The 21,614-nt window shown below is 53.2% G+C and overlaps 1 protein-coding gene across 1 annotated transcript in view; it reads right to left on the reverse strand.

Moving 5' to 3' along the window:
* Positions 1–1,431: 1,431 nt before the first annotated feature.
* TBC1D10A (TBC1 domain family member 10A) overlaps positions 1,432–21,614 on the reverse strand; it is a 30,326-nt gene continuing 10,143 nt past the window's right edge. Inside the window, exons 2-9 of the mRNA XM_079717739.1 lie at positions 12,242–12,341; positions 8,554–8,661; positions 5,027–5,133; positions 4,230–4,344; positions 4,082–4,147; positions 3,193–3,382; positions 2,920–3,074; positions 1,432–2,190 (exon numbers count right to left, since the gene is read on the reverse strand). Of these exons, the coding sequence (XP_079573865.1) occupies positions 1,720–2,190; positions 2,920–3,074; positions 3,193–3,382; positions 4,082–4,147; positions 4,230–4,344; positions 5,027–5,133; positions 8,554–8,661; positions 12,242–12,341 (1,312 nt within the window). The 3' untranslated portion in view covers positions 1,432–1,719. The remainder of the gene's footprint in view (positions 2,191–2,919; positions 3,075–3,192; positions 3,383–4,081; positions 4,148–4,229; positions 4,345–5,026; positions 5,134–8,553; positions 8,662–12,241; positions 12,342–21,614) is intronic.

The raw sequence follows: 21,614 nt of genomic DNA on the forward strand, positions 1-21,614 counted from the left end.
CTCCTAGCAGGACGGAACACGCTCCAGGGGCCCTTGTCTGGCCCAAGCGTCTGCAGGCCGCAGATGCAAGGCTTTGAACCAAACAGGTTAAAGCAGGCCTCAGGTCTGATTGGGACCCAGCAGGCCTGAGCAGGCCTCCTGCCTGCTCAGGGGCCTCTACTGTAGGCGGATGGAAGTGGGGCAGCACCTTTCCCACTGGACTCTCCGGCATGGTGGATCCCAGTGGAACACTGAAGCCACCACATCCTGGCCAGTCCCCTGGAGGGCCAGGGGAAGGGGAGTGTCCTCTAAGGCTGAGCCCCTCATCTCGTTGATGGCAGGTGCAGATGGGGTAGGGAGCCACAGGGGTGAGGGGTAGGAGGTAGGAGGTGGATGGCTTGCTCTGACAGGTTCATGCGACCCTTGACCTCCTCAGGCCTCAGTATCCCCAGCTGTACCAGAACAAGATGTTCCAGGCCGAGGCCCTGCAATGCCTAAAAGCTCCCAGGGAGGCTCTACTCCTCTCTCTCCCCCCTCCCCCATGGCCTGGCCCACCTTGGTGGCCTGCCAGGAACAGCCACTATTGTTTGACTGGAAAAGCTGCTTCCTCAGCAGAAGGGGGGGCCTCTCCCAGGGACACCCTGTCCTCGCCCTTGCTGGTCATCAGTTGTGACCATAGTGCCTGCATGGGTCCTCGATGGCAGAGTCTGGTCACCCTAGTCAGGAGAGGTAGTGAGGGGCTCTGGGTACAAATGTTTCCTCATCTGTAAAATGGGGTAATAATAAAGCCTACCTGATCAAACACACGACACAACCATTGCAGCCGGGCATATGCTACGTGCTCAGTAAATGGCAGGCGACCTTTTATCACAGATCCAGATTTCGCCCCACACCCCTCTAACTTTGATGGAGGCCTGGGCTGAGCATGTGAGGGCATTCATGATCACCCACCCTTGGCACCAGCACCCGACCCAGAATGAGCACTCAGTACCTTACTGGGGCCCGAAGTGGCATCCAGGCCAGCCCTTGGAGGAGGAAGACCCTGAAAGGACCTCCTTAAGGAGCCCCTCCCCTTCTGTGATGGGTAGGCATCAAAGCCTGGGAGGCAGGCCCTGCTTTGCCCCAGCACTGGTGACCCTCATCCATGGCAGATGGTGGCCATGGGGCAGAGGGGATGGAGTAAGGGGATACAGGGGCCAGGAATAGGGGCTGGCCCTAGACCTGGCATCTCCTCTGGCAAAGGTCCTTCTCAGAGAGGTTCTAGTGCTGGGCTGTGACCAGGAAGGGGGGCTCTGGAGGGTGTGCAGAAGAGATGCTGAGCACCAGGGTTGGCACCCTCTTCCCAGTCCCTAGCTGCACAGCAGCTCTCTATACAAGTGTGTTTATTTCTGTACAAAACCATGTTTCTATTTTACACAAAGAGCACCCCACCCTTTTCCCCTCCCTTTCCCCTCACGTCAGTGCCCTAGCCCTGGGGAGCATCCCCCCAGGAGGCGGGTGCTGAGTGAGGCCCCACCCATCGGCCCTCACTTCTGCCTGCCCCAGCTGGGCCGGCCTGAGCTCCACTCTGGAGAAAATAAATAAGGAGGCTCAGGCAGAATCTGTGCTGGGCCAGCTAGACTCTCTGCCGCCCAGGGGCCAGGCAGCCAGGCCCTCAGAGCGTGGGCAGGCCCTGGAGTGTCAGTCCGTGAACCGTGTAGGTGTGTGGAGACCCCAGCCCAGGGGCCTGAGCTGCCAGGGTTACAAGTAGGTGTCCTCACTCTCCTGGGACGTCAGGCTCTCCTGGGAGCAGTGGTAGGCTGAGTCCTGGGGAGCTGAGTCTTGGGGGTCCTGGTAGACCGGGTCCTTTGGGGGCACATCCCGTGGGGGGCATGCATCTCCCGCAGCAGCTGCCACCTTGGCTTGACTTGGGGTCGGGGGCTTGTCCCGCTGCCCACTCGCCTTCGCCTGCTTCTGTTGCTCCTTCTGGACCTGCTTGGGCGGCTTGTACTTGCCTTTGGAACCAGGGAGGGGGGCATCTGGGGGCAGGCGGATGGATGGTGAAGGTTGCAGGGTGGGCCACGGGCCTGGCTCTGCCTCCAGGATGGCCTTGGCACCGTGCAGCCTGGGTGGAGAGTGGCACTGTAACTCACCCCGGGTCTCCTGCCAGCGCCGCAGCTGGATAAGGTGCTCACGCTCTATCTGACGCTCTGTCACTGGCAACTCTACCACCTGTGGGGGCAGTGACAGGCAGGTGGGCACCAGGAAGAACCTTCCCTTTCTGCCTCCCAGCCTGGGCCCCTGCTCTCCCTCAGCTCCCCCAGCCCTGGTCACTAAAGGCTGACCACAGGAAGGGTGGCGGGTCTGGACCCTGTGGTGGTCGCAAGTCCCAGAAGTGAGTGCCAGGTAAGCCAGGCACTTGAGACCCACTGCCTCAGAGGAGAAAGCTCATGAGTCCACTTGCCTAAATATGTGTCACCTCATTACAGCCCCAGAGAGACAAAAATCCACAAAAGAAAGAAAAAAAGGCTGGGACTTTGGTGGTGGTCAGTGGTTAAAACTTTGCCTTCCAGTGCAGGGGGTGAGGGTTCGATCCCTGGTCGGGAAGCTAGATCCCACATGCCTCGGGGCCAAAAACACCAAAACATAAAACAGAAGCAATATTGTAACAAATTCAATAAAGACTTTTAAAACAGTCCACAAAAATAAGAAAAGAAAGCCAAAGCCGTGGTTGTAGGGCCAGGGAGCAGGCGGGTGGTGGGTTGCACCTACTTTCATTCCCTCGAACCTAGGCCTCTCTGTTCCCCCTCTTCTTGTTCAGACAGAAGAATGGGGTCTGTCCACACTGTTCTGGGCTGCTGAGCACAAGGCCTCAGGGGCAGAGGGCTACCAGGCCCCCCATCAAAGGGCCCTCAAGTCTCCCCCTCCCTCCCGGTGGTGAGGGGAAGGTGTGGGCTGTACCTCCTGGACCAGGAAGGCCTCCTGCATGATCTTGGGGCTGAGGCTCCGCAACCGCTCGATGGTCTCGTACTGGCCTTGGCAGGCTTTGAGCTTCTCGGGGGAGCCCAGTGCATGCTTCAGCAGCACCAACCCCACCCGGAAGATGATCTTGACTCCTGCATAGGGGAAGCGGGCAGTGAGTGCAAGAGGGCCTTTAGAGAGTTTCCCTGGAAATAGAGGCCTCCTGTGGGCTGGGCTGGGGGCAAGGGTGCTCCCCCGAGCCCAGCCCGGTACCTTCGCAGAAAAACATGTCCCAGACACGCAGCACGGAGCTCCAGGGCAAGGTGCGTGAGAAGGCACACATGAACCACTCTGTCATGTAGAGCAGTGGGTCGATCTTCTGCTGGCTGAGGTGCTTGTGGGCCACAGGAGACACCTTCTGTAGCAGCGAGAAGAGGATCTCCCCATCCAGCTGGATGGCCTCCTGGGGGGACAGTGAAGCCACAGGGCCATAACCATGGGCTCACAGCAGCCAGGGCAGGAACTACACCCGGCCCCAGCTCCAGGCAGGCATCCATTTGTTCCTCAGGCGGCTAATGTTGCAGGGTGTCAAGCTCATGCTGGGTGCTGGGATACAACAATGAGCAAACCAGACACAGCTAAATCCCCCTCATGGGGCATGTCGTGCAGAGGGCCAGACAGACATGAATTACAGAAGCAATGAGACCAGAGGGAGGGGAGAGGGAGGGGGCTAAGTGACCAGAACATGGCAGGAACAGGAACACTGGGGGAGCATGTGCCGGAGGTGCCACCTGTCAGAGTCAAGGACAGCTCCGGAGGGCTGAAAGCTGAGGGAAAAGTAGAGTTAGAAGTGGAAGGAAAGGGGCAGAGGTTTAAGCCTATGACAAGGCCGAGGCAGGGAGGAACTCGGTACACTGGAGGAAGAGCGATCCTGCCCAACAGCCGCCCGGCTGGAGGCAGCGACGGAGGGAGTGTGGGACTGATGAGGCTGGAGCCTGGGAGCCCTGACCCTGGCAGGCCTTGGGACTTCAGCCTGAAAGCAACAGAAGGCTGGGAAGGACTTAAGCGGGGACAGAAATGGCTTAGAGAGTTAAGGCCTAGACAAAGGGCATCCAGGCTGGGGTGGGTCTGAGGCCAGGGCCCAGGCCCAGCAAGTACTCACCAGTTTCTCACTGTAGTAGCCGGGCAGGTACTTCTCACAGATCTGCACCAGGCACCAGAAGGCTTGCTGTGGGCAAAAGAGACGTGAGGCCTTGCTGCTGGCTGTTCCCTGCCTGCCCGCCGCTCGCCCGCCCGAGGCCTGGTGGTACCTCAGCAGGCATGTGCATGAGCAGGACGGCAGCGATGGGCGCCTGGGCCTGGCAGTAGCCCTCCTCAGGTCGGTACAGTGTGTAGGCCTTCAGCACACGGAATAGGTCCTGCTGGCTGTGGAGAGGCCAAGCGGGGCAGGAATGACAGGTGTGACTCTGCCACCCACTACCCTCACCTGTGCCCCACCAGATGGGACCTGTCTCAGAATTGCACTTCCCTGAAGAGGGATGTGACCTGATTGTGGTCACCAAGGGGTCAGTCTCCCACTGTAGCACATCGACTCTCACCTCCACCATTTGACAGGTGAGGGCAGAGGCTCAAAAAGAAAGCAGGGGTCAGGGCCAGGGCAAGATGCCAGATACAGGGTAAGGATGTGTCTGGGTTGGAAGTGTGGGCCCCTCACTCAGCAGCTGTGGCCTCTTAGCCAGGCCAGCTTTGTTCCAGGTGTCTGTCTTGGTTCCAGGGCCTGGCCTGCCATATCTCTCCTCTCCTACATACCCTCTGCCCACCCAACTCTCTCTATCCTTCTTTCTCCCCACCAAAACCTGTTTCCAGAAGAAGGCCAGGCCAGGCAAGCCCTAGCACTCTGGGGACTAAATGATGAATTGCCCAGACGTAAGAGGAGAAACTAAGAGGACCCATCAGACTCAAACCAAAGAGGGGAAACTAACAGTGTAGCTTGGGGCCCCCAACTCCTGGCACCCCAAGATACCCTCAAACTCATTTTTACCTCCTCTCTCCCTCTGAGGGAAAGGGCGAAGAGCCACCTCCAGCCCACAAGGCCCAGCCTGCTCACCCGTGGCCCCCCCGGGACACAAACATCTCGTGGAAAGGGAACTGCCGGTGCAGGTCACGCTCAATCACATCCAGCCACTTGGGGTCCCCGGGGGACATGTCCAGCTCCTGGAAGCAAGGTCAAGAGCATCTCTTAGGAGTTAGAGATGGCTAGGAGGATACAACTGTCCCAGGTTTGGGAGGAGCACCCACCACCAGGGGAAATGTCCACCCGATCCCATCAGAGACTGGGCCTTCCCGAGGACAGGTCAGAAAGCTTGGGCAGGGGCAGAGACAAGCGGAGCTGAGTCCTGGAAACCCTGACAGGTGATCCAGGCTCCAGGAAGACCAGTGGGGGCAAGAGTGTCCATCATAGCTGTGGCTTCAAATAACCTCTAGGCACTTCATTCAGGACTCAGACACCTTATGTTACACCCTTAAGATGGAAGGTGACTATCAAAGCAATGGCTACCACCTGGAAGCACCACTCTGAGCACCGTTTAAGATGGCACCCGTGGGCCTCACTGACTGTCCTCAACCCCCAAAAGACAGGTCCTATCATTACACTGTTCACAGATGAGGAAACTGAGGATCAAAGAAAAGCTACTTGCCCAATGCCTCGTGGTTAGAAAAACGGTGCTGCTGGGCCTGGAAGCCAGGTTGACTCAGAGCTGTCAATCCCAACTCCTCTGCTGCCCATATCCCTGTACAAGTGGTGCCACATATTCAGGAAGGGGTGTGTGTGTGTGCCCTGCTGCACTGAGCACTGTAATGACACCTGTCAAACCATTAGCCTTGGAGCCATCTCTGGGTGCTGGGGTTCCAACAAACTTTTACTCTTTTCTTTGAACTTCCATGAGCATTTTAGCACGAGTTCCATTTATAAAAACAAAGCTACTACACACAAAACAATCACTACTTGGTCATTTGAAATGTTCTATATCTTGACTTGCTTGTTGGTTAGATGGGTATTTATTATTTGTCCAAACTCTGAACTGCATGGTCAAGATCTGTGCATTTTACTTTACATAAGTTCATACCTCAACTTTAACCAAAGAAGAAAAAAATCAACGGGAAGGAAACCTAGAGGGCTGAGCAGGGAAGCAGACAAAGTACTCATAGCCTGCCATGCTGGACAGTGTCAGGAGAGGCCCCCAGGAGGAAGGCTGGGTCCTCAGCAAACATATGGATGGGTGTAGACCCAGGTCCCTGCCCAGCAGGTGACTTCATATAAGTCCCTTTTGCCTTTTGTGCCCCCTCAGTGGGGGTGTCCCAGCATTGAAATACGGACCCTCGGGTGCCAGGTAACTTGACATGAGAGAATAAGTACTGAGAGAAAAAGCTGACACAGTGCTAGAGGCTGGAGGGTGGAGGGAGAGGCCAGGCGCTTCCACGGAAGGCCCTGGAGCAGGCACATGGCTGAAGAGGTGGAGGTGCAACCTGTAGGGCCCCACACACCCTCAAGATGGGGGCCTGTGTGTGTCCTATGCACCCTGCAGGTCAGGCCCAGGGCTGGATACTGTCTGAGTACGATGCAGTTTGCTTTTGTCGGAGGGAGAGGAGGGTCCCACAAGTTCTCCTGAAGGTTCCAGTGAGGTGGGGACCTGGGAACCCAAAAAGTCAGTTGCTAGGATATGCTCGCCGGCTACCTCAGCAGCCCAAGGCACTCAGCCACACAGGGGTGGGTGAGAAAGGAAAAGGTGTAGCTGAAGGGCCTGCAGGGAGAAAGGTACTGGGAATCAAAGGCAGGTGTGGGCCACTGGGGATGATGCAGCTACCACAGCCCCCAGGAAGCCTGCAGGCGCTGGCGCCATCATGAAGTGAAGCCAGAGAAGAAAACCAAGTAAGAAAAAGGCTGGAAGGTCCTGCTCTGCCTCAGAAAGGAGGAAGAAGTAGCAAGTGCTGAGAAGAAGAAGCCACCAGGGGCTGAGGAACCTGCCCTGACAGCTGAGGTTGGGGTCAGCCACCTGGGTCTGAGGGGGAGCACAGGAGCAGGATATGCTGCCACCACCAGCCCCATCACTGCACCCTTGCCTCTGGGCTCTTGTGCCCACAGCAGCCAGAGGGAGCTTCTCATCCTGTCCACTTCCTCTACCTCACCCACAGGCAAAGTCCTTCCAGGTGTGTTCACAAACCACTGTTCTGGCCCCCAGGACTGCTTTGGGGACCCACCACTCAGCTTCAGAGCATCTTGAAGGCCTTTCTTGGCAAATCTACCTCCTTCCACAAGCAACCTTCAAGACCCCACAGAGGTGGTCAATTCCTCTCTAGATGTACCACTCCCCAGACATGTAAAGCACACAGAACTCCGTGCTCTGCTGCTCACACAGGATGCGCTCACGTCTGCTAACTGTGGAACCAGGAGGCTGACTGGGCCACCCAAGTCTTGGCTCTCATGCCTGCACTCTGGCAGCCAAAGGTAAGCTATGGGCTTGGTGTGAGACTCCCACCTCTGAACCTCCCACTCTGCCCAGAATGCAGCCCCCTGAAATGGAAGAGATGGAAGACTCTGGAGTCCAGAGGCCGCCTGAGTGGGGCACAATATTGGTGCTCTGTGGGACAGTCCAATCGCCCTGATTCAGGTCTGGCTCCAGCCAGACACTCCACCAACCCCCGATCCCCCGGGGCCAAGTGCTGCCAGCAAACAGCTCTCACCTCCTCCAGGTCAACGGCAGAAACTCTAGGCTGCCCTGCCTACTCTTCTCAAGGAACAGGTTTGGCGGCACAGGAGTGTTCACTGAAGCATGAAGCATATCAACAAAGAGCTGGTGGCCGGCAGCTCTGTCTCATTGCCTGTCACCAGCTCCAAGAGCCTGGGAGATGCCCTGATGCCTGGGGCCAAGTCTGGCAGGTGAGCCGGGGCAACCCCGGGGAAGCCAACTGACTCCCCTAGTTCCCTAGAGGAGCAGGCTAGAGGAGCTGCCCAGCCCATGTGGGCCCCAAGAAGCCCCATGAATGGAGGGGGTGTTCTTCACACTGGCAATCATGGAGCCAGGGGGCAGCAGGAGGGGAAGTCATGGCTTCAGAGGGTAACCTCTCTGACCCTGACTGGCTTCTAAACTATAAGGATACTGGTTTGGCTCTGCCATCCCTAGTGCAGACAAGCCCATAAGAAACACAGGTGAACCATGTCTAGCTGGCTTGGACAAGGCAGGAGAAAGAGTAGAGGATGGGAGGCCAAGAGGTGTTAGGGTTCTGTGGCCCTGCTGGGCAGGCCCCCAAAGGCCCAGAGCACAGGGCCCAAGGCAGTCTGGGAGGTGGCCCACTGAGTCCAAGAGAGCAAACCTGGGCGGTTGTCAAGAGGAAGAGCTAGAAGTGGGGGGTTTCAAATCTGTCCATCCCACTGAGGCCTTCTCGGGGCTAGAACCTCAGATGAGCAGTGCCCCCAGGAGTCACAGACTGACCAGGCCTGGCAGTCAGGCTCTTGACAAGTGATCTCATCAATCACTCATACTGCTAAGGTCCAGCTGAGCACACAGAGGATCACTGCCACGCAAAGGAAGTCAAGAGACGAGGAAGGGAGGACAGGGTGAAGGAAGGGCAACTCACGTCAAACTTTCCAGGGTTCTGCTGCAGCTTCACCTTGCCTCCTGACAGGTATTGCCAGGCACGGCCCCGCAAAGAAGGTGGGATGCCCTTCTGGCACCGCAGACGGATCTGAAAGTCAAAAGGAGGGCTTTGCCTATTCATCCCGCTGGGCTGCTCCCCCAGAGGCTGTGTGCTAGCCCACCCCTTCTGCTGGTGCTTGTCAGGCCTTCAGTGAGCACGTCAGCAAGAGCCAAAAAGGGGAGAAAAGAGGACTTCTCCCCTGTTGCTACAATGCTGCAATCAGATATGCTGCCACCAGGTGATGGCAGAGTCCCCGTGTTCCCTGGTCCAGTGATAACACAGGTATTCTTTTTTTGTTTTTGTTTTTGACCACGCTGTGCGGCTCGTGGGATCTTAGTTTCCCGACTACCAGGGATTGAACCTGGGCCCTCAGCAGTGAGAGTGCAGAGTCCTAACCACTGGACTGCCAGGGAAGTCCCCAACACAGGTATTCTTGAAGTCTACCACAGGATTGTGAATCCCCATCACCATTTTCTGAATCAAAATGGAACCATACAAGTTAGAGGATTCCCATGGGATGTCACCAGGAAGGGATCTGCACAATGTGGAACACAGCTCAGCCACAGGGCGAGTAGCTCACGAGATGACCCAGAATGTGCCCAGACACATGGCCTGGGCACTTTCATGGGAGTGTTTGTTTAAGCAGCTATGTGGCAGGACACATCCAGCCTAGAGAAAAGCCCTCAGCAGAATTCAGAAGGAAGATGGGAGCTGCTCAAAATGGCTCCCTCTTTGTTTGGTCAAGAATCCCCTCTCTTCTGCTCTCCCTGACCCTAAGCTCCCAGGATTACCAGACCGCGGCCGAGGCAGCTGGCCTGGGTACCAGTCCTGATTCCAGCCCTTGCTAAATAAAATGGCACAGGCCTTCCCCACTACTCACAGCGCTGACCTTAGCCAATCACTTCTCATCCACAGTAAGATCAAAATGATAACAACTAGGATTCTATTAGAAGTGGGGTGGTGGTGGGGGGACATGACTAGCCTGACACAGTCTGTATTCAATAAATGATGGCTTCATCTCCACCCCTCCAATCCCAGGAGGATGCCTGACACAGAAGCCCTGGGCCTCGGGCTCGCACCTAACTAACTTCCCCTCACCTGGAAACCCCCTCAAAGAGTCCCATTGGAAGCTCTCGAAGGAGGGAGCGCAGAAGGCCCGGGCTTCCTGATGACCAGCACAAACAAGGCAAAACTTTCCAAGGGTCAGAGAGAGTCAAGAACCAGGAAGGAGACAGGCAGACAGGCTGAGGGCAGTAGGGGAAGAGCAGAGTGGCTGGTCATAGGAGCCAAGTTGAGCTTCTGGGACTGCCTGCCAAGGGGGGAGAGGAAGGGAGCAGAAGGAAACTGCCCCAGACTCCACGAACAGTTTCCTGCTGCTGTGGGACAAGGGTCTCCTGAAGGAAGCCGCTTGGTCTGGGCAGGCTTTGGCAAAGGGAGGCCCAGAGCCACAGGCCCTTTAGTCTCCCCTAGGGCCAAGCTCAGCTGGAGCCAGCCCCCACATATCACAGCCCTATCATACTTGGCCTGCCCCAGGGGAGCCCAGGAATACCTTCAGTCCACTAAGTTCTCAAAGAGGCCGCACCCTCACCCAGGCCCAAGGCTGGGGAGGTGGGGATGGAGAGCCAGGAATACAGCCAGCCTTTCCCACTCTGGCCTCTGGAATTCTCCTCAGCACAGGGGTGCTGGAGATCATAATCTCCTCCTTAGGGAGGAGGCAAAGGTGGGGATCAGCAATGATAAAGCTAGAGACAGTGCTCAGCAAACAGAAAGCACAAGGGATTATCATTATCTGAGGTAAGGTCTTGGGAAAGGAGAGCTGTGAAGCCACACCCAGCCTGCTGAACTCCAGGAGGGCAGGGCCAAACTTTGAGCAGAGCCCTACAGGGGAAGACAGAATTCCAGCTAGAGCCTGCCTCCCTGCAGGGCCTGGCCCCAGTCCTGGGGACTCAGGATAAGTGCAGTGGGTCTGGATCCACTTCCTGATGCAGGTGTTGTCCTTCCTGTGCCACAACTTCCTGACCACGGGGAAAGCCTAAGCCTGTGCAGCAAGGCAGTAAGAGCTCCCAGGGCCAGCACTGCAGGAGAGAAGCAGAGGGCTAGGGCCTCTGGGGAGGGTAGGGTGCAGCCTCCTGCAGTGGCCCCAGCTGGGCAGGAGTAGCCTTGGCCTCTAACCACAGTGCCAGGGAAGCAAAGGGGAAGAGGAAGTGATGCTGGCTGCTCTGCTGAGAGGAGCTCCCCAAGGCTCCCCTCTGGAATCCCCATCTGCGAGGGAGGCTGGGGCGAGAATTCCACAGCCATCTCCCTGCCACCCACTAGTCACCACAGCAGACAGTGGAGAGGGAGCTGAAGCTTCAGCGTAAAAGCCCGAGGACTGAGGAAGCAGGAAAACTGACCCCAGAGTCAGGCAGGAAGCAGTTGAAGAACAGCTGCTCTAAAAAAAAAAATTTTTTTAAGTGAAAGTTTTTCTAATAAGCAAAAAATGAATGCCCCAAAGCCCACATAGAACAGCAAGAAAGAGCCCTGGCCTGGGTGCACCTTTCCTCCCATGGGCTCAGGGCTTTACAGTAGGAGCCTTGCAACAGGACTGTCATTCCCACTTGCCCAGGGAAACTGAGGCTGAGAGGGTGAAGTGACTCACCCAAAGTCACACAGCTAGCCACAGGCACGAAGAGAGGGAGGCCGTGGGGCTGGGCCCAAGCCCTTATGTGACCTTTGGTCCTGGGCTTTCTGCGAAGCCCTGCAGCCAGCTGTGCCAGCCTGGAGACCAGCATGTCAGCAGACAACAGCAGGCCAGCGGGGTCACTGTGCACTGGGTACTTGTGCAGACAGACCCGGCTGTGGGACTGTGGACAGGCCTCCGCTAGGCCAGAGAGTAAGTAGACCCTGTTGAGGTAGACAAGAGTATCAACACATACATGTAGTGGGCAAGGATGTTCCTACGGGGTGATAGAGCTAGTGCCTAAATATAGCCCACCAGAAAAGGACCACAGGGTATTTTCATTTTTATAAGACCATTAAACTGTGAGGTTACTTTTCTTTCTTTTTGCTTTGTCCAAGGGGCAAGAGGGAGCTCATCAAATTAATCTAGAGGGTGAGGAAGGCCCCTTATTGTGGTTGTGAAGAGTGCAGGCACTAAAGTTAGACTGCCCAGGTTCAAACCTTGATTCTGTAACCATCCATAAAGTGCAGATACTACCACCACCAATCTCATTGGGGTGTTATAAGGATTATCCAAGTCAAGTGCCCAGCACACGTCAAGTGTTTAACATACATTGGCTATCATTAGTATTATAAAGTCCTCCCTGATAGGTGGTGAGCAGCAGTAAGGACTTCCCCCAGGAGAGCTGGAAGAAAGCTGCCTGAAGGGCTTTTGGCTAAGAGCGGCTTTGAAGTCTGACTCCAGGACAAAGTTCTGTGAGTGTCTGAAGTCATCTGGGAGGCCCAAGTGAAACCTGGGACCTGCCCTCCAGCCAGCTTCTGTCCCCATTTCCAAGCTGGCAGGTGGGGACACCTAAGGCAGCTGGCGGTTGGAGAAGCTCCTGCTCCTCCAAATTGATGCAACTCCTCCCTCTTCACTTCCTCCCCCAGCTGTGACTCCCAGCCTGAGGCCCAAGGCCAGGACCCTCACCTTTTTGTGCCTCTTGGCCATCCACTTGTCCCAGTTGTTGAGCATGTCCAGCCATTTGGACTCCCTCTGCCTCAGCACCTCCAGGGGGACTTCCTCTAGCCTGTGGAGCAGAGGGCAGGGCCTGTCAGAGGTGCCAAGAGAAGCAAAGGCCCTGGCTGAGGCCCCAGCCACCAGCCTGGTCGGTCTCCATTCCTCCCCCTGCCCTCCATCCCTGCAGTTCCCTTTGGAGCTGCTAACTCATGGACACCCTAACACAGATGCGAGGGAATGCAGGCCCCTCCCTGGAAGGCATAGGCTGGAGAGACACTAGGTTCAAGTGCTCACTCCCCCAATGCATCAAGGGGCCAGGGGTCACTGTGCCTCTCTGGGGCAGAGGCCTGAATGCCTGCACCTGTGCGCCACAGCAAAGCATTCCCATGCTGGGTCTGTCCCGATAAATAAGCCTCTTCGCAGGGCCAGCATGCAAGGTTCAGAGCTGGACGAAAAAACTAGTCAAACAAGAACAGAAATAACATGCTCACCTCTGCACTCTACAAAACTAGTTACTCATAGTTTCCCCAGTTACGCCCTGGCCCTTTCCCACCTCTCAACCTTTGCTCATGCCAGTCCCTTTGCTGGAATGCTCTCCGAGTTGTCTCTACCTATCAAAATCCTAAATACACTTCAAAGCCCCATCAAATGCCACTTGTATTTGTACATCTACTAACTGTGCAGTTGTCACAGCTATGCAGGCATTGTTCTAGCCAGGGTATCTGGCCCTAGAAGCACTCCTAGAAGAACTCCTGTGACAAAAACAAACTCCCAGCCCTCCTACTGGCCTCTGAATGCCCGCTAGAGCTGGTGGGGAAAACAGCTCAGCATGAAGACCCACGCCAGGCAGCACCAAAGCAGCTGAGGTAGGCTGAGGCGAAATCCCTGGCTTAGAGGGCGCCTCAAGTGAGTGAGCTTCTTCCAAAGAGTGAGACCCTGGAAATTCCTGAGTTCACGTAACTAAGGGGCAAAGAGAAGAAGGAGACTAGTGTTTGTAGGCTGCTTCCTTATTTAGCCTACAGAGCAATATTGGTAAGAAAACAACAACGAAAAAAATATATATGTGCACTTCTCTACACACACATACACACTCTCTTAAAATTATTTTTAAAGTAGTGGATTATGGATCTTTTAAATTTCTTTTTTGTGCCTTTTTTTTTCAATTAAAAAAGTACTGACATTATTGAGAGGCAAGATACCAAGGGAGGGTATATTGCTTAGAGTCAAACAGCAAATCAGTGGAAGAACCCAGACTCAAATCCAAGTCAGATCCTAGCCAAGTGCCTGCACTCAGTGCTGCCTGACCTCCCAGGAAGGAGTTGAGGCACTCAGGCAGCTGGGAGGAGGCTCGCAGGAACAGGACATGGTGGGGCTAGAGTTTGGCCCAGGCCTTGATTCTCTGATTCTCTTTCTACCGGAAGGAAATGCACTGCTATAACTTTTACTGGTTGGAAGAGCAGAGGGAGGGGCCCTGGCAGAGCAAAGGCCCCCAGACACAAAAGGGCAGGTCCTCTTCTTAAGTGTTCTTTATCTGGAGAACTGCACAGGCCTGAGAGCAGCCTTGGAGCTGAACAGCCAAGGAGAGACAAGAGCCTTGGGCAAACTTGGCCCCCTCTATACAGGGACACAGGCTACCACCCTCTGGAACTGCTGACCCTCTCACCACCTACAGACAGAACCAGGGCACAAGGATACTCTCCTTCCTATCCCTCCCCATAGGAGAAAACCTGAGACCGTACCTTTAGATCAGGTAAATTACAAAGGAATGTAAATTATGCACGTCTCCAGGCAGCCCCCAAAACACCCAGGGAGCGGAAACCAAAGGCCCAGCATCACAGGTCAGGTCCCCTCCCATCAACTACAAAGTACTCACTTATACAAGTCAGGGGATGAGCCTTCTAGCTGACTAAACAAAAGGGGTACCCACACTGAGTCAACAGGAAGTGCTGGCAGTTATGGATGTGGATAATATCTGATCCAATCCCTCCCCAGAGCAGATGAGAAAATGGAGGCTCATAAGAGGGCAAGGCTTTCGCCTGAGATTACCAGTTTCCAGAGAATACCCATCTGATTAAATATACGCCCATTTGATACCTCAACCCTCCAGTCTGTCTTTATTGATAAGATCTGACAGCAGGGCCCCAGAGATACCCATTCTCCCAACTACAAATACACAGGGGAACACGTTCAAGTTCGGTGTTCTTTTAAATGATTCCAGATAACAGCTTTTGCAGTTTCAAAGCCCCAACATCAAACCTCAAACCGGAATTTCAAATGGGTACAAAACAAACAACCATATTTCCTGGATTCTAAGACACTACTGATTTTAAACTACACCACTGATTTGGTAAGATCTGCTCAGAAACAAATAAAAACCCCACCACTGCTTTAAATGACATGTCAATTGAAAGATCCATTTTGATTTTTAAAATCTTAAATTGGGAAAAATTTGAGGAAATATGGTCATTTGAGTGCCTTCTCCTCCAACAGCAGAGGAGTTTAACCCACCTGGAGAGGGTGTGAAGGAAGACACTGGAGGTCTGGAGGTCTGGTTGAACGGAGAACTCAGCACTTTACATGCTCTCTAACTACAGGTAAACTTCTCTTTACATACAGGATGTGCGTCTGAAAAGCAGCAGGCTACCCATTTTTTAAAAAATCAGAAGGTTCACATACCCTTCAGTCTGGTCAGTCAGAATCTCAGAAGGCATCTGATCAGACTGCTGTCTGATATAGGAATCCCTTCTACAATAGTCCCTTGCCCTCTCTGAGGCTGTTTCCCTATACGATTGGATGGCCTGCATTGTGAATTGACCCTCAAAAGATGCCCAGAAAGGAGCCGTGAGATGGAGTTGGGGTCTGGGTATCCCTGCAAATGGCATAATGGTGTAGAGGCCCTGAGGTGGCTTCCTCCTAACAGTGGCGGGAGAGCATGAGCCAGTTTCCAGTGACAGGGAAGCTGACCAAATGGCAGTTTAAGGAACCACATGGCCCATGGGGGATGCTTCAGGTCTGAGAGTTTCACTCACCCTTTCAGAAAACCCCTCTGACCTTAAGGTGACCTGAAGGAGTCTCTGCAACCAAAAGAGCCTAATGAGAACAGTCTCTAGTGGCCCAGCCTCTGCTGGAACTCCTCCAGGGATGGGGCCTCATTATCTCTAGGTAAAGCCACCCCTACTGTTGAAGTTTTTACTGTTAAAACTTAATTCCCCCAAATTTTCCTGGTATCTTTATCTATAATCTCAATACCCCCTTCTAAGGCTGCACAATTCTCAGCCAGATCAGCCCCACACCAGGCACACACGTACTTATCCCTTGTCACCCACCCATCCCTACCTGGAATGCCCTTTCCTCTCCCCTCTCCAAGTCACAGCAATACTTTCAGGGCACAATATAATAATAAAAATGACAACTTCAACAATAACAGCAGCAATAGGAGTTACCATCTGTACATCATTTACTACTTACCAACATCTTCCAAAACACTTATATATATCCATTTTCCAGAAGTAGAATCCAAGACTTAATAAAGTTCAGTGCCTTGCTCAAGGCCATGTAGCTGCATTCAAACCCAGGCCTGCCTCACTCTACAGTCCATGCTCCTGCCTGCAAAGATCAAGCCCTTAGCCTCTACGCAGCCTCCATGCCTGCCCAGATCTCACTGGCTGTCCTCCAACCTGAAGACCTTCATCCTGACCTAGAACACCATTTCTCAAAGGTTTTAAACTGAAACTCCCAGTAAGAAATACATTTTAGACTGAGACTACACACACACACACACACACACATAACCAAAATACATTTTATGAAACAATTTACTATTACATGTACTAATGCACCGGATATTTTCAGTTCAATTTTTATATTATTTTATTCATTTTTTAAAAATTAATTTATTTTTCTAAATTTATTTTATTTTTGGCTGCGTTGGGTCTTCGTTGCTGCACGCGGGCTTTCTCTAGTTGCAGCGAGCGGGGGCTACTCTTTGCTGTGGTGCGCGGGCTTCTCACTGCGGTGGCTTCTCTTGTTGTGGAGCACGGGCTCTAGGTGCATGGGCTTCAGTAGTTGTGGCACATGGGCTCAGTAGTTGTGGCTCGCGGGCTCTAGAGCGCAGGCTCAGTAGTTGTGGTACACAGGCTCAGTTGCTCGGCGGCATGTGGGATCTTCCCGGACCAGGGCTTGAACCCGTGTCCCTCGCATTGGTAGATGGATTCTTAACCACAGCACCACCAGGGAAGCCCTATATTCTATTCTATTTCTTTTTTTTTCTTCTTTTAATGCTGGTCACAATCCCCTAAAATTGATTTCAGCACTAAATCACTAATGAATCAAGACATGGTCTGAAATGAGCATTTCATTACAACTTGGTCATATTGCTCAGCACTGTCCCTCCCTAACTGGACTGGGTCTTGAACGTCTGTAACTCCCACCATGTACCTCACAGGTGTTCAACAGATGCCTGCCTGGTTTTCTCCATGACATTATTTTCATCTGTATTGCCTTCAGGGCTACAAGCCACTGTTGCCTACAGCAATTTTATTTGCGCCCCTAATAGCCCAGTGAGATCCTCATAGATTAATTACTATTTCCATTAGACCCATGAGAAACTTGACCCAGTCAGAGAGATTGTATGACTTGGGCAAAGTCCAAAGCTACTAAGTGGCAAAACCAGGGCTTTCCTTTGCCATAGTGACTCATGTGTTGTTTCTCACTCCCCTGGGAAGGCTGTGAGGAAATCAGGCCGTTCTCCAGGTGCCACTGTGGAGCTCTGTCTCTGGCCCCGAAACCCCTGGAGACAGTCTAAACCCTCCTCTAGTGTTCTGTCTCAGTGAGCGGCTTGCCCCTACGTAGCAATGCTCAGCGAGGCCAATATGCTGGATGGGCAAAGCTCGCAAGCACACCCTCGGCCACCACCTCCTAAGGGAGAGAGGCACAGAGGAGACAGAAGTGGGCAGCCAGAGAGTGACTAAGCCCAGATTCTGTCGGGCTCTCAGGCTGAGCTAGGCTTAGCAGTGCTGTGCCATGCCATGGCCCAAGGAAGCAGTGACACTCCACTGACACCAGGCTCTGCAGGCTCCCTAGCCTTCTCCCCAAACCTAGAAGCTAAAAACTTCCAAGAGCTCAGAGGGAGAAGACCAGTTCCCAAGGCTACCCAAGACCTGGGCTCTCTCCGCCTTGTCCTTCCAGCCATGTATCAATACTTTCCACCCAAGCACACCTCAGCCCCTCCGGTTGGCAGACTCAGCCAGGTGTGGTGCCTGTGCCCATGACCCCTTTATCTAAAGGTGTCAGATAAACTTTGGTCCCAAGGAACCAGTGTAACTGCCTCCTCCAAGCCTCACTCTCTAAACCAGCCCAAGCAGAAGGCCCAAGGTCACAGACCTCAGGATTGATCCTCCTCATCTCAATCATCGGGAAGGCCAGGTGGAGTGTGGGAGAGAGTAAAAAGACTGGGGACCTTGAAGCCAACCAACCTAGGTTTCCATTCCAGATCCTCCAACTGGGAGACAGACCTCTAAGTCTCAACTTCATTTTCAAGTGGGACCATACACATACCTCATACTTTATAAGGCCTAAATGAAGAATAGATGTGTATAAGGACCCAGCCTGGTGGGTGGCTGGCTAATGGTAGCTTTAGGTGACTGGTATTTGCAGCTTACCTAGCACTTCCACATCCCTTTTCTCATCTGACTGGTCCATACACACACGCAGCAGGGCACAATTATCCCCATTTTACCCATGAAGCAATTGAGGCCCCAAGCGATTAAGTCATTTACTCAATGACACATAGACTGTAACTCTTGGCTTCTGACCCAGCTCTGCCACTTTGTGACTACTCCACTCTCTGAGCTTCTGGTTCCCCACCTGTAACATGGGGGCAATACCACCCCTTCAGAGGGCAGTAAAGACCACATGAGACAGTAAGAGTTGATACACTTCCAGCACTCGCTCTGTACTAGCTCTGCCAAGCACTACATAGGCACACAAGTCCCCAAGGAAGTAGTTTTTATTATCTCTACTTAATAGACAAGAAAACCAAAGCTTAGCACAGCTGAATAATCTGTCCAAGGTTACACAGCCTGGAAGTAGAGGCTGCCAACTGAGTACTAAACTATCCAATAAATATAAAGTGATCCACATGTAACAGGGCCTCAATACCTGTGACATTCCCTTCTCTTTCCTTTATCACCCAGTAGAGAACCACTACACGCTGTGCTAAGATGGCAAGAGTGAGCAAGATGAAAGTGCAGAAACTTGGGAAATGGACGTGCAATCACAGATCCAGGGACAACAGAGATGGGGGAGCTCCCGTCTCCCACCCAGAGCTGGAAAAAGAAGCGAGAATAAACAAAAGGCTGACCTGCTTTGCACACTCAGTAACAACCTCTGGAGTTCATTAACCTAAGAGGTGGTAATGACCAAAGTATAAATAGCTTTTATGCCAGCTCCATAATAACCAATGACAGGAAACTGGAATCAAGAGAGGGTGGGTTGGTGGTGTGCAAATGGCCAATGGTCAGGGCTGGGAGGCCTGTGAGGTTACCTAAGGAGTCCACCCACTCCCCAGACAGCCAGGGAAGCCTGGAGACCAAAGGGTAAGTGATCTGCCCAAGGTGACGCTGTGAGTCAGGGTAGAAAAGGAAGATGGTCTGCAGCAGCCTGGTGCTCCCTCCTGAGGCCTGGCAACCCCTGACTTGGAGGTAGGGCAGTGTCCAGGCTCCCTGTCTGGGTGAGAGAGAGAGTCTGGTTTGCTTCACTCTCCCCCACTCCTGGTACAAGCTAGTTCCGGGCCTGCCTCCCTTTCCCATAAGGAATTCCCTGGCTTTGCTCCTTCCAGCCCTGGGTCAGTGCACAATGGTAAACAGGTTCTCTCCACCCTTCTCTGGCCTCAGTGCCATGGGCCTCTGCCCAACTCCCCGCTCTGCACAGCCCCACCCTCCCCCCCATGTCAGAGGCAAGAAATGGTTCCTTTAAGCACCGGCCTTGCTGGCTCCAAAAAGCAAGGAATCCCCCTCCCCAACCCCCACTCAGCTAGGGAAAGGCACAGACCTTAGCAAAAACTCCCAGGGGAGCTCTCCCTGACAAATGCAGAGAGGCATGGAGACTATTCGCAACAGAAGACATCCCTTCTCCAACCCCCCACCCCTATGGGGCAGAGTACTACTTGAAATTCCCCACCGGCAACTGGGGCCTCAGGCCACAATCTCACTGTGGGCACCTGGGGGCCCCCATGACTCAATTACAGCCCCCCTCACCCACCCTTACAAAACTGCTAAATGTTATTGATAGATCTTATCAACTCAGTCTTGACTCACTGCTTATCTCTGCCAAGACTCCTTCAAGGCTCCCTACTGCCCTCCTTTTTCAACAGAAACCTCAGGCCCTGGCTCCCAGGCCTTCCTATTCCCTCTACACATCCTTCTTTTTCCCCAGCCCTATTTCTAGATGGCCCTCTCTCTGAGCTGCCCTCCCTCACCCCTCCCCCAACTCTCATTCAGTCCCACTCATCTTCTGAGGCCTCCTTCAGAATACCCTCTCATCTCTACAAGGCCTTTCCTAACCACTCCAGGAGCAGAACACAATCAGCACCTCATTACATTCCATACCCATCTCTCTAGAGCCTGTGTTCCAGGCCCTGAATCTACAAAGTTGAATAAAATGTAGTCCCTGCCTTTGGGGAGGTCAATCTGGCAGAGGAGACAAGATGGGTGAGTAAATAACTAGCACACACAGAGGTGCTATCACAGAAGAACTAGATGGGGAGAAGGTGCTAGGAGACTGCAAGAAGCCCTCAGGGTGGGAGTGGGGGGAGTTAGGGAAAGCTTTAAAGGGGAGCTGACTTTTGAGATGGTCCTTGAAGGGTGACAGGAAGTGGCCAGGGTGAGAAAGGGGAAAGAGCACATCAGGCAGAAGACCCAGTATGAGAAAGCACAAGTGAATGGAAAAGGGCCTGGCTTGTTTGGGGAATGTGAGCAGTCTAGTGGAGCGAGTCTGGCTTCTCCAGCTCGACTGTCCACTCCGCTGAGGCAGCATTCCACGAGAAGGTGCGCTCCTGGGGGACAGAGGCTCTGCCAATCACACTCTCCACAGTGTGTCCTGGCCCTAGAACAGAGCCTAGTACCTAGCTGGTGCTCAATAAATGTGTGTTGACAGATTCATTTGCTTTGTGACCTCAGGCACTCTGAGTTTCAGTTTTCTCCCCACTGAGATGGGAATACTATCCTCTACCTTGAGATCAGATGGGAAAAGAACAAGCACAGAAAGTGCTTCATAAAGGGCACTCCCTCTCTGGCCTGATACCAGCTCTGGATCTTCCTTGAAGCCCAGCACAGGGCTGAGCTCAGATGTGCTTGATGATGGCCTTTTACAACATTATAATTCTATATTCAATTAACATAATTGAATGTTTGTTATAACACTTACCAGGTACTTGCTGTGGACCAGACGTGGCGCTCAACACTTAAATTATTTCATTTAATCCTGACAACAAGCACATGAAATAGGTCCTCTAATTATCACCTCCCCCCGCTTCTGCAGGTGAAGAAACTCAGGTTTTCAGCAAGCCAGTAACTATCCAATGTCCAGGGTGAGCACAAGCCTTGCTCCCAGGGAGCTTGGAACTTAGTGACCTCAGAGCCATATACTGTGTGATGCTTGGCAAGTCACTTTACCACTCTGGGATTTGGTGTCTACCTCTGTAAAATGGATATTATGATGATAATAACTATATCTCACAGAGTTAAATGAGGTGGTATTGGTGAAAGCATGGTTCACCATGCAGGCTCTTCTGTGAAATGGCATTACCATGTGACTATGCTGGGAGGTTGGAAGGGGTCACTCAGAGGCAGGACAGGAAACCAAGGATGAAAGTCTACAAGGAACACAGGAGGGTGGTGGTAATTATGAAGTAAACTCTTACTCCTTCCCCAAGTGACTGCCACTACCCAAGAGGGCAGAAGCCCCAGGCAGCCCTACAGTTGCATGCTTTGAATTGAATCTTTCAGGAGACCCACTTTTGTTCTCACTTCTGCTTTATCTTCACAGACCAAGGAGAAGATCAGGGTCCTCAGAGTCAGGGTCACCTGAGGGCTCTGTTCCAAATGACTCAATGAGGAACTGATTGGGGGATTCCCAACCTGCCCTGGCAGGACAGAAAGCTCAAGACCACTAGCTGAGTGGGATTGGCTCCCGTTTTACCCGCAAGGTCCAAGGGTGGGTAGGCAGAGCACATGAGGAAGTCTGGATCTTCACACCCACACTGCCTTGTTCTCTCACCATTATGCCAAAGGCCTGAAGTAAACCTTAGAGGATAATTCACACTTGAATTATAAGAGCCACCATG

Source organism: Hyperoodon ampullatus (assembly GCF_949752795.1).
Source record: "Hyperoodon ampullatus genome assembly, chromosome: 13".
In the NCBI taxonomy this organism is placed as follows: Eukaryota; Metazoa; Chordata; class Mammalia; order Artiodactyla; family Ziphiidae; genus Hyperoodon; species Hyperoodon ampullatus.